General features: G+C 35.5%; 2 protein-coding genes across 3 annotated transcripts; both read right to left on the reverse strand.

Annotated features, from left to right (window-relative positions):
• Positions 1-3070: 3070 nt before the first annotated feature.
• On the reverse strand, positions 3071-4426 carry LOC107480593 (uncharacterized). The gene has a single exon (XM_016100744.3). The coding sequence runs from the start codon at positions 4224-4226 to the stop codon at positions 3144-3146; it is 1083 nt and encodes a 360-aa protein (XP_015956230.1). The 5' UTR covers positions 4227-4426; the 3' UTR covers positions 3071-3143.
• Positions 4427-5361: 935 nt separating this feature from the next.
• On the reverse strand, positions 5362-9449 carry LOC107480658 (protein GID8 homolog). Of its 2 annotated transcripts, none has more exons than XM_016100819.3 (7): positions 9263-9449; positions 9043-9156; positions 7811-7970; positions 7588-7694; positions 7255-7386; positions 6839-6995; positions 5362-5823 (listed from the first exon to the last, which is right to left on the reverse strand). In XM_016100819.3, the coding sequence occupies exons 2-7, from the start codon at positions 9091-9093 to the stop codon at positions 5702-5704; spliced, it is 729 nt and encodes a 242-aa protein (XP_015956305.1). In that variant the 5' UTR covers positions 9094-9156; positions 9263-9449; the 3' UTR covers positions 5362-5701. The 2 variants fall into 2 exon arrangements, with proteins under 2 accessions (XP_015956305.1, XP_015956306.1); XM_016100820.3 differs by having other exon boundaries at positions 9043-9166; positions 9263-9429.
• Positions 9450-11818: the final 2369 nt, after the last annotated feature.

Below are 11818 nucleotides of genomic sequence, written 5' to 3' on the forward strand. Positions count from 1 at the left end.
AAAAAATATACATTAAAAATAAATTAAACAATACATATAATAATTAGTAAATATTTTAATAGTTAATTTTTATGTATATATAATATTTTTATTATAAAAATTATTATTATATTATATATATTTTGTCCCACTGTCAAAATTTTCTAAATCCGTCACTGATTTCAAATGATAACAATGAAATCAAACTCACCAATATTCTATTAATTTGACTGCACGATTGACCCTGAACCATGTAAATTTACGGTCATTCAGCTTTATATCTACTAGTTTGATAATGCTGTTAAAACACTAGCACTTTTTCTTTCTTCCAACTGCACAACCTCATTGAAGACACCCATGTAGCAAAGAAGAACCTGACATATTTTCGATAAAAAATTCAACTCTTTCCACACAACAAGCTTCTTTTCCTTTGTATATGCACCGTATACCAAGCAAGCAGCACAAATAAAAATTATTATTTGTCAATTCCCCTTTTATACATAACCATCTCTATCCTTTGTAACAATTACTCAAGCTAAACATCATAACATCTCACATTATTAATAAACCTCCAGAAGCACCTTTCGATCCTACAAATTCCAAACTCACCGCATCATTATCCTAAAATTGTACTATATCCAACTTAGAAATCACCTCCTTCTTTGTTTCTATCAATCTTAACATATTCACATTATTTTTACGCTTAAATTTTTTACCATTTTTCACTTTCCAACACTCCCTAAACCCCTCATATTCCACGAACTAAAATCATTTAAAAACTTTATTACACACCTTATTTCGGTTTTTGGGGCGGCACCTTCTTGCTTTCTCTTTCTGTTTTGCCAATACTTCATTCTGAGCTTGGAGAATAACCATTGTCCTCATTCTCGTCATATAAAACAGCTCCTAATTCGACAGTCAGATCCCAAGTAGCCTTATTTTCAGCCATATCTTTATCTCAACTTCCTCCGTGTTCATCTTGATTAGTTTCACCATCTGCATCCTGCTCTGAGTCGTCCGAATCTTCCAAGTTATCATCTAACCCAATTTCCTGCATCACCCCTCATCAGACATATGCCAACATGCTGCTTACTACTGTCGTCTAAACTGGCGTGGATCTCATTAACTACACTTGGTGGAATTTTTTTTCTTCGCTGTGCTGTTCGAATAATTATCTGCACCTCTGCCAATCTCTTTTCCGGATTGATTCTGCTCGTCGGGTGCATAAGGGGCTTCACGCTCCTCCCTGCCCTCCATGCCATCAAGTTCAGCGTGGACATTATCACTTCTGCCACTAGCAGCTGACTTCCGCACTGCTCTCAGATCTACCTCGTCGGCGTTATTCATCGTAGCATCAATCCCTTCATGAACTCCATGACCAGCCACGGCCCTCTCTTCATCGTCGCCCGCAGCAGCCAGCAAGGAGGCCCTTTTAAAACGCACAATGACGTACTCTCCATCGCACCACACAGCCACTTCGCCGCCACACCCCACTAACATATTGGGTCTTATATGTTTCAACCCAACCCCAACTGAACTTTTGTTCAACACCAGATCAACCCCTTCTTTTCGTTTATCCCCGTATTCTCAAGTCTCTATTCTTTTAGAGATTACTTCATTACTGATTGTTTGAGATCCCATAGATTTCGCACTCACCATAACTGCCGGATACACCAAAGGATTATCCGTTCGCGTTTTCAAAAAACGCTCGTGCCACTCATCCAAATCCTCAACAGCAAATACCTTTCTATCCTTGTCATGCTCTACCTCCCGTAACTCCTGTGGCATCATTACCACCGCATCCCATTCCAACTCCAATGGTTCCCTCTGAATTTCTAATTCTTCATTTCTATGGTGTTCCAAAACAACTCTCTCTTTCTCGTTCACCTCAATATCCTTTTCTTTAATTTTTTCTTGTTTTACATCAAGAGAATCTTCATCATGCGTAGTGATTTTTTTCCCGGACATCAATTCTCCTCCTGTACTTAGCCTCACCCACAAAGATTTATTTGCTCCTTAAACACATTCCATTCATCTCTTTGTTAGCCTTTAATACCCCTCCTTTGTAGTATACCTAATAAAAAAATTTGTATGTTTATCTTCAAAATATTTCTATGTTTACATCATAAAATTTTTATGTTTGACATAAAAAATTTATGTAATTAGAAAAAAATGTTCTGTGTATTTCTTTCATATTTCTCTTCAAAAATTTGTGTGTTTATTTTTAAAGAATTTTTTCGTTTAGCATAAAAAATTTATCTGATTAAGTCAAAATTTTTATCCTATGTTACTCTTAAAAAATTTGTGTGTTTATCTTTAAAATTTCTATATAGTATGTTACTCTTAAATTAATCGGACAATATTTCTGCTAATAAAAAGCATTCTCACATAAATAGTAATATTGTACATCGTTTTCATGATATAGACCAAGGACTCTCCCCTAGCCCCAACTCAGAGAACATAAATGTGTTAGAAAAAGTTGTGCAAATAAATTAATTTTGGTTGGTCAAGTGGTCAGTTTACTTGTCCGTTTAAACAAGTGTCGGGAATTTGAATCTCACATCGTGAATGCAGCAATCCATTGGTCAGCGGCAGACCCTTAAATAGAACTCAGATTCGCAACGAATTAGTATTTGACTTGTCGAGTTTGAGGATACTGTGTGCAACCAAAAAAGAAAAAAAGTTGTGCAAATAACACGTGTTGATCATTTATTCAATTCAGTCCGTTTGTCATGTCTGTTTGCAAAGTGCGGAGCAAATTAATTAACTTTCTGAAACATTGCTAACCAAAAGGTAACCATGATTTGGATCACTAGTTTCTTTCTAATTTCAGAGAATTATTCTAAATCCTCCCATCACCCAAAGGGTGAGAGTTATCAGAGTTATATATATCCAAACATCTAATAAGATTTAATATTCATTAATATCTAAATACTATAATATCACGTTCCTACATTCTAAAAACATGGTACAAGATCTTTTCTTGTTTTGATTTGCCCCATCATTATAATCAATCCAAACAAAGACAGCTGCCTTGGAAAATGCAGAGTGTCTTAATCGAAAAGTCATGCATGCATTGATTAATGCCACTACTATTCTGTATGATATCTTTATTGGATTTGGATTACCATTGATCTAAACATACTTTTTAGAAAAATAAATGTTTATGATAGTTGCACAACACAACAATGACTACAGAGCTCTTTCTCACCCTCCAATTCCACAGGCTCAAGGCTCCTCCATGCACCCCTTGTTGTATCAAACAAGTGGACAAGGGACATTGATCTTTCTATCTCATCATAATCATTACCTGTCTTGTACCCTGCCAAGAAAAATAATTGAGTCCCTATTGGGGCCATAGTTAGGTATGATCTTTGGCTATGAGGCCAATTCTCATAGTTGGTCTCCAATGTGGAAAGGCTTGGTTTCTGTGACCCTTCAACTTCATTCCAAAGCTTCCCATCATAGGCCTCAACATGTCCCTTCCATGCATTCAAGCAATCCCCTGAGCTAAAAAGGGAGTCATTAACCGCCACGATTTGATTAGGAGGCACATCCAACTGCCACATCCCTGCCACAAGGTCCCACTTTTTTGCTAGCGTGTCGTACACCTCAGCAGAGCTACGCTCCACTAGGCTAGGTATTGTGAACCCTCCAATAATATATACTTTTCCTTGCCATGTCACCCCTACACATTTATATCTCAAAATATGCATACTAGGCAAAGGTGTCCATGTGTCAAGACTAGGATCATACACCTCAGCCGACGAGATCCCGTGTGCGCTCGCCAGCTTGGATTTCCCCCCTGCCACGTAGATTCTGTTATTGCAAATGGTGCAGGCAAAATCATACCTTGGCATGCCAAGTGGCGCGCAATGGAACCATTGATTGGTTGTTATGTTGTAACGCAGGACATTTGGTGAAACATGGATACCCACATCAACCAATTCAGCTGAGTCATCAGACACATGAACCCTTTCTTTGTGGCAAACTAGGCCACCAATTATGTAAACAGAGTCCCCTAAGGAGACCATGGAAAAGGCTTTCAAGATTTGGCCTTCAATTAGTCCTGGAATTGAGGTCACATGGCTCCATGTGTTGGTGGATGGATTAAAGAGCTCCATTGAGTTAGGAACAATAGCTTTATTGTCGGTTGTTGGTTTTGTAGGACAAAACACAGCAACTATTGCATAATTGGAAAGAAAATCATCCTCCATTGGCCTTGACAAACATGAGAGGGAACCCATTCTTTTTGGGATACTGTTAATGATCACTCTTATGTGTGTTTTGTGTAAGTTGCCACTGGGAACTGGGAAGTGTTACAGTATGAAGAAGAGTGATATTTGTAGGGAAGGTTGGCGGAGAAAACAAAAATAAAATGCATATAGATCAGAGTTTGCGTGTTAACATCAACTTGTGGTGATAACATTGTAACACATTTGATATATTGTTGCCCATTGTATGCACTGTTGTCTTTTTATCTCTTAAACATAAAGCTAAAACATGAATTTTCCGGATTCTACAAGGTTTTTGTAGCAAGTATTAAATACTTGTAATCAATTGATTGGATTAAAAGCAAATTGTTTAATGTCTCCTTAGAGGCGTGGATTTTGAAGTTGGACAAGGCATTGAGACTTTGTAAAGTGATCCATTGAGTGGTGTTTTGTTTTATTTGAGTAACGTGCCATCTTAGTTAGTAAATCTGATGTGATGTACTTGGGGTATGCAGCTATAATTGAAATATCAAACCTTGAGAATGCATCATTCATTCCTATATCTATTATTTTCTAAATCCCTAAAGAAATAAATTGGTAAATGCCTTGTATTGAATATATTGATCTCATTTAGAAATCGTATGATAAGGATTATACTTATCTTTGTCAACTAAAAAAATTAAATTAAGAGAATCCACTTCTTCAAAGCTACTATCATTAGCGAAGATCCATCACGCCCATATACTACTCTAATCAAACCATGCATGCATGACCTCATTACTAATCTCACCAGTTCTTCTTCTTGTTAACCTTCTTCTTGGACTTGCAAGAATCTCCATGCCCCTGGATCATACCACGAATAGGTTGGCTTGCAAAATGAAAATACGGTTATTTTCTTATAAATAGGTTTTCTATCTCGAATTAGGTGCGATTTTTTATAGTTAGCCCATGATCTTAATTTCACTAGTAGTGTTTACCAGTTAAGCTTTTCCGATTAAGTTTATCTAAGCTTTATTCGTTTTGGTGAACTTTCGAATTTGATTCACTTGTAGCTGTTAGTTAATAGCACATCCTTTAACTAGCTATCCGAGCTAAATCCAGCTAGAACACAATGTCAAAATAATAAATGCCTGGGAGGTAAATGTAATCGCCAATCACGAGTCCAGAATAAGAAAAATCAATAGTCCAGGACAGATTACGCATTTAGGAGTTAAGACAGCGAAAGTGAAAAGATCGCCTACACTCAGAAGCAATTTCAGGACAAATTCTATAGATTGTAACGAAAAGCATGCATATGAAAATGCTGCAAACACCAAGTTTAACGAAAGAATTGATAAATGTACTGAATTATCTTTTTACAACGGTATAACACCACTTAAACGAACTATCTACGAGAATCTGGACATTGGATTGGCCATGTTCGGATTAAATGTCGCATTTGATGCGAATGATGACCATATCTTCATCTAAAACTTGCACAATGCAATTGCAAGTAAACTTGCAAGCATTCAAACAGCAGGGTCTTCTAGTACAGCCTTGGATAGATCATTAATGTGAGGATAAGCAGCTTTCTCATCCAACTCTTTTTGGGCCCATATCAACATCTTCAACAAGCTTGGAAGTTTAGGATCTGATACAACAAAAGTCAGGCAAGGTTATTAAATCCAATTGTGGAGGAATGGAACAAGACCAAAAAAACAAGTGCGAATTTCAAACTAGCAACCCCCCAGTTAGCAAAAGCTGACAACTATATCTCTATAACCAAAGAAAAACAAAATTTAATATCAGTCACTCAAACATTATATACAGCCACTACCTCATGCTTTGCTATTATGCATATATTCTCTTGTTAGGCATGTATCCTGTGGACTTGGTTCCACATATTTTTAATCTACTTGCAGAAATCAAAATAAAGAAGTTTTAGAAGAAATTTTAAATCACCAAATGGAAGAAAATTCTCATTGCTCATCTCTCAAGTGGAAGCAAATTGAAGGCCATAAGTCATACATAGACAACTCATTCCTGGCTTTACAAGTATTAGGCTATATATAGTATAACAGATAACAGAATGTGGTCAGAGCTAACAACCACTACTATAAATAGCATATCTCTTTGTATCAGAACATAACACATTCATATCAATTCAATACTTTCAGTTTACTTCTATATTCTCTCTTTCTCTATGAAAAGCTCATAACAGGCCAAGTCTTTAATTCAAGTACACATATGATGGAATAAAAGCACATCCAAACATGCTTTTGACGTCCCCCAATGACATAACATGGAATAAAAAAAACTACAAAACGATAGTATCATATGTGCACTCCTTGTCCTCTTGCAATTTATATTTGTTAAAGGGGGCATATATTTCAGGTAATGAATAAGTTACAAGCACAACAAATTTGAATCCATCTTTCGGTGCAGACATAGAATCTCAGAAAATTATGCCCAGAAATTTTATAACATCTGCTAATTTGCTATGCTACCTAACAAACTTTATAAGTCAATCAGGAAAAGCTAGTAGGAATACATGCTTGTTAGACAGATTCCTCAGATGTATACATGTGGAATATGACAAAGTAAAAAACCAGGGTCCATGCTCAAGTCATAAATACTAGAAAACAGATGGTGCAGCAGATACAGACCTTTTTCATGACTCTGGCTTGTAAGGATGGCAGCATTCACCTCACTTGCCGTCTTTAGACGCTGTGATATATCAAGAAGCTCTCCAATAGGACAGTTAGAGACATCTTCAAAGGCAAGAAGTGCAACAGTCCTCTCCAAATCTTCTAAGAAGCTTTGCTGGAGGTAATTAAAAAGTTAAATTAAGCATTAGTGGGTAACACTAGTGCAACTAATAATGCTATATATAAACTTCTCTGTGATGAAAAATTATTTTCACATTCTGCATCTTTCCAAGCTTCATTCAACCAGAGTAAACTAAGGGTGCAAGCAATCTACCACTAAAAAAGATAAATAAGCTAATAAAATACTTCATTAATCAAGATACCACAGAGGAAAATATAGATTAAAAGAAAACACTAATCAAATTTAGACTTACATTTTCCTCCCCCCTTGGGGCAAGCTCCTCCTGGGCAAACTCTAGAGCTTCTTCTACTTTTCCATTCCGAATCAATTCTATCAGCCGCTGTTGTTGGAGATGGAAAAATAGTTGTGGATTTGTATCTAGTATCTGCAAACAGCATTCCAAAACAAATATTAAGTTCATAAAAAGATGAACAAAAATCTGATGATTACACCAAAAATTGTATTACATGCATTGTGGTATATAGTAGATTGAGAACAGGTTTATTCGTATAAAAGTAATTAACGTACTATATTGTTAACGCTGCATTACAATTGCAAGGGTAAACTAAAGGTATTGACAACCTACCTCTGGATTTAGGTCATTCACTTTTTCAATTGCGTCCTCAACATTACCACTTTGAACTGCCTTCTTAACAGCCATGCGATCAGTGATTGTTGCGAGATCTATGTCTGCTGTGTGTCTATAGGAAAACCAAAGCAGAAAACAGCAAAGACGTGATTCCAATAAAATAATGAAAAGAAATACATAAATTAAAAGAAACAGTGAGACATGGTTTAATGAAGGATACGTTCAGTTCCAGACTCAATCTGGAATTTCTCAGCAGCTTCAACATAACCCTCAGTCACAAGGAAATTCATGACCAATTTATTCATGTCTTCTTTCCTGATCTTCACATCATTAAGCTTCTTCTCCCACTCTTCTCTTGTTATCACCTTCTTTGATGCAGCCTTAGCACAAACAAGTTCAAAGAAAAATGCATTAGCATGCCACCGCAGAGACATTTGTAATTTACACATTCCATTAAGTCCGCATAACACTGTCCACAATTACTTCATTCTCGATACACAGTAACTTCCGGAAGAAAAAAGAAGCAACCAATTGAATAAATTGAGCAATAAGTACATAGAACATCGCAATTCTTCAACCATTTTTAATCGGATAAAGTATTATTTTGGTCCCCAACATTTGGGCCGAATCCTAATTTGGTCCCTAATGTTTCAAACGTCCTATTTCAATCCCAAAAACTTTCAAACGTCCTATTTCAATTCCAAAATAGTTTTAAGCGGGTTCAATGCTGTCGCACCATTAAATTTGACACAAACAATTCGCATATTGAAGTGCCAATAGCATTCGATTTTATTATGTAAGTAAAATCGATCTATCAATGTCCAACGAAATATAAAAGTTTTCTTTCGATTTTGAAGCGTTGATGATTGAATGTAAGGATTTGGAGTTTAGTATAAAAAAAATTGAGGAGAGAAGTGTTACAAGAAGGTTTTCGTTATATTTTTTCCACATAGAAGAAGACATGACTTAATTAGCAACGTTATTCACATCCATGTCACTTATTTTGTTAACTATTAGTGTCAAATTTAACCGTAGGACAATATTGAGCCTGTATAAAACTTTTTGGAACAGAAATATGATGTTTAAAATGTTAGGGATCAAATTAGGATTTGGCCCAAACATTGGGTACCAAAATAGTACTTTACTCTTTTTAATTTTAACATAGTATAACATAAGAAAACACCTCACACGCTAAACTAAACCAATCTCCTCCCACTACCCTATCATTACAATCAAAGCATTGTATAAAGCATTTCACAATCAGTGAAAGGAAATCTCAAAATTACATGAAATCCGAACTATCTTTCTAAATCTATTCAGAATCATGCAAATAAACGTAAAATAAAGCATCATCAGCTGTTAATTAAGGAAACACAAATAGGGAATCCTTTGCTCAAAACTAATACCTAAAGAAACTGTTAAAAAATAAACAAATAAAAATAATTAAATTACCATTGCCTCGATTTCTGCGAGCTCACGAATAACAATCCAGAATAGTGACATCAGTGCACCAGCTTCAACTCCATTAAGTCCGAGGCGAAGCGAAACGACGACGGTCTCCCTGCACTGCAAGAAACTATCGAAACCGTTAAATTATATATTCCTGAACTAAAATCCAGGTCAAAACCAAAAAACAAAAAAGAAAATAAAGGTCGGCAGAATGTGATTTTACCGCAAAAAGTATTTTCAGGGAAAATATAGTAGAACTGTTATTTTCCGGGAAAGTAATTCCGACAAAAGACGATTCCGCAATGAGTGTCTATGTAGGTTCTGGCGACCCCTCTCTCTCTCTCTCTCTCTCTCCGCGCAGGCAGAGTAGCTAGCTCTGGGCCTGGAGGGTGCAAGAACTTTCGGTCGATGGCTGTGGTCGGTCCGAACCCGGTTTGTTTTTAGCGGGTTCATCTTAAATGGGCCGAACTTTTATCTTTAGCTAGGCCCATTTTGGTCCGAAATAGCCTCACGTAAAATCAGATCGGGACCAACTCACTACTGAACCGTTAGCCCCCCCCAAAACAAAAAAAAAAATTAACTAAATAAATAAAAGGATCAAGGAATATTCTTTTGACACAACGATTATATTTTTGTTAATCTTTTTAACTTTTTGAACCAGAAAAAAATTTGTCAAAAGAAATTCAGTCATGAAATTAATTCAAAGAAGACAAAAAAAATCATTGTTAAATCTCACCTGCTAAATGAGAGGTTAACATTTTCATTACAATGTAAACTCCAAATGTATAATTGAGAAATATTTAAAATAGGGGCCTGCTACACATACAACTAAAAAGGCCGTACAAGTTTTACAAGTTATCAGCCTAAATTTCATTAACACGCGCATTAACTCATTTTGAATGGAGCGTAACTACACGCGCCCCACTCAAACGGTTCCTCTTCGTCTTCTTCTTCTTCTTCTTCTCTTCTTCTTCGTCTTCGTCTTCATCTTCTTCCTCTTCCTCTTCCTCTTCCTCTTCCTCTTCCTCTTCTTCTTCTTCTTCTTCGTTTTTTTTTCGATTTTCATGGTTTCTGAAATTCTTCTTCTTCTTCTTGCTCTTCCTCTTACTCTTCTTCTTCTCAGTTTCTTTCGTTTCTGCACGTTCTTCTTCCTCGTTTTCCTCTTCTTCTTCTTCTTCTTCATTTACGTCTTTTCTCTCTATTTTCTCTTTTTTTTTCGATTTTTCATGGTAAAATCGTTTTTGAAGAAGAAGAAGCAGCAGCAGATGAGGAGGAGAAAGAGAAAGAGTTCTGAATTATGCATAAGATGTATTTCAACGAATTTTGGGTGTATTTTTTTAAATCCTTTGGGTGTATTTTCTGTAACCCTTTGGGTGTATTCCTATAATCGTTTGGGTGAATTCTTGTAACCGTTTGGGTGTATTTTCTGTAATCATTTGGGTGTATTTCTGTAATCATTTTGGTGTATTTGAGTGATATCTGACTGATATCTATGGGTGTATCTGACTCATATCTATGGGTGTATCTTACTGATATCTATGGGTGTATTTTTCATTTCAAAAAAAATGGCAAGCATTACAGAAATACACCCAAACGATTACATAAAATACACCCAAGAGATTACAGAAATACACCCAAAAGATTACATAAAATACACCCAAGAGATTACAGAAATACACCCAAACGGTTACAGGAATTCACCCAAACGATTATAGAAATACACCCAAAAGATTACAGAAAATACACCCAAAGGATTTAAGAAATACACCCAAAATCTTGCATAATTCAGAACTCTTTCTCTTTCTCCTCCTCATCTTCTGCTACTTCTTCTTCTTCAAAAACGATTTCAGAGCTTGATGTCAAAAAACAATAGAAATCGAGAATAACGAAAAAAGAAAACAGAGAAAAAAGCACATAAATGAAGAAGGAGAAAGAGAAGGCAAGAAACAAAAGAAAAGAAGAAGAAGAGGAAGAGGAAGAAGAACGTGCAGCAAAAAGAAGAAGAAGGTGCAATGAAAACGTGCCGTAACAGTATGTGGAGGAACTAACCTCAACGACGAAGAACAAACCAGTGAAAAAGGAGGAAAAAAGAACGATCGAAAAAGAAGGAGAAGAAGAAGGGATGTAGCGCGTGTAAGGAATCGTAGCACTTGCAGCGAATTTTGGGAATTAGAGTTTAATTGGCTTGTAATACTTACAAGCCCTAATCGCTTGTACGCAGTGTTTTCTCCTTTAAAATATTAGGAGTAAAATTAAAATAAATTAAAAAGTTAAATATATTTTTAAAATTTCTCTAAAAATTTTAGAAATAAAATGTGTTTATACTATGGCATAAAAATAAAGTCATAGTTCAGATAAAGTTAATCTAACCATTCAAAGAACCTATAAAAGTCTACCAGCAGATTCAATAAGATTAATCTAAAAAGTTATAATAGTTAACCTACGTGATATATTTGGGACATGGGCGTTATAAATTGTGTGCCGGTTCAACTTGCATTACAAACAAAACTTTGTCATCCATTATTTTAGATATTATCCATACCTTAATCTCCAACACAACGTGTCTTAATAAATATTAAGAAAAAACTATCTATTATTACAAGTAAAAAGATACAAAAATAATGGTTAAGTCATTACGTATTCCTATAAATATCACATCAAATTCAGTTCACCTAAATTTATATAAATTTTTTGTTAAATTGATGTTTTTTGCAAGGACTTCTACCACTATCTAAATGAAAATGCAAGTTAAAATTTTTATTTAAAAGAGTTTTGAACT

This window comes from Arachis duranensis, chromosome 3, assembly GCF_000817695.3.
Source record: "Arachis duranensis cultivar V14167 chromosome 3, aradu.V14167.gnm2.J7QH, whole genome shotgun sequence".
Lineage (NCBI taxonomy): Eukaryota > Viridiplantae > Streptophyta > Magnoliopsida > Fabales > Fabaceae > Arachis > Arachis duranensis.

Coding starts and splice junctions, on each gene's coding strand:
- LOC107480593 (XM_016100744.3), bottom strand. CDS start 4,226: ATGGGTTCCCTCTCATGTTTGTCAAGGCCAATGGAGGATGATTTTCTT.
- LOC107480658 (XM_016100819.3), bottom strand. CDS start 9,093: ATGTCACTATTCTGGATTGTTATTCGTGAGCTCGCAGAAATCGAGGCA. Junction 6,996..7,254: donor CCCCAAGGGGGGAGGAAAAT/GTAAGTCTAAAT, acceptor AATTACCTCCAG/CAAAGCTTCTTAGAAGATTT. Junction 5,824..6,838: donor AAGCCAGAGTCATGAAAAAG/GTCTGTATCTGC, acceptor TTGTTGTATCAG/ATCCTAAACTTCCAAGCTTG.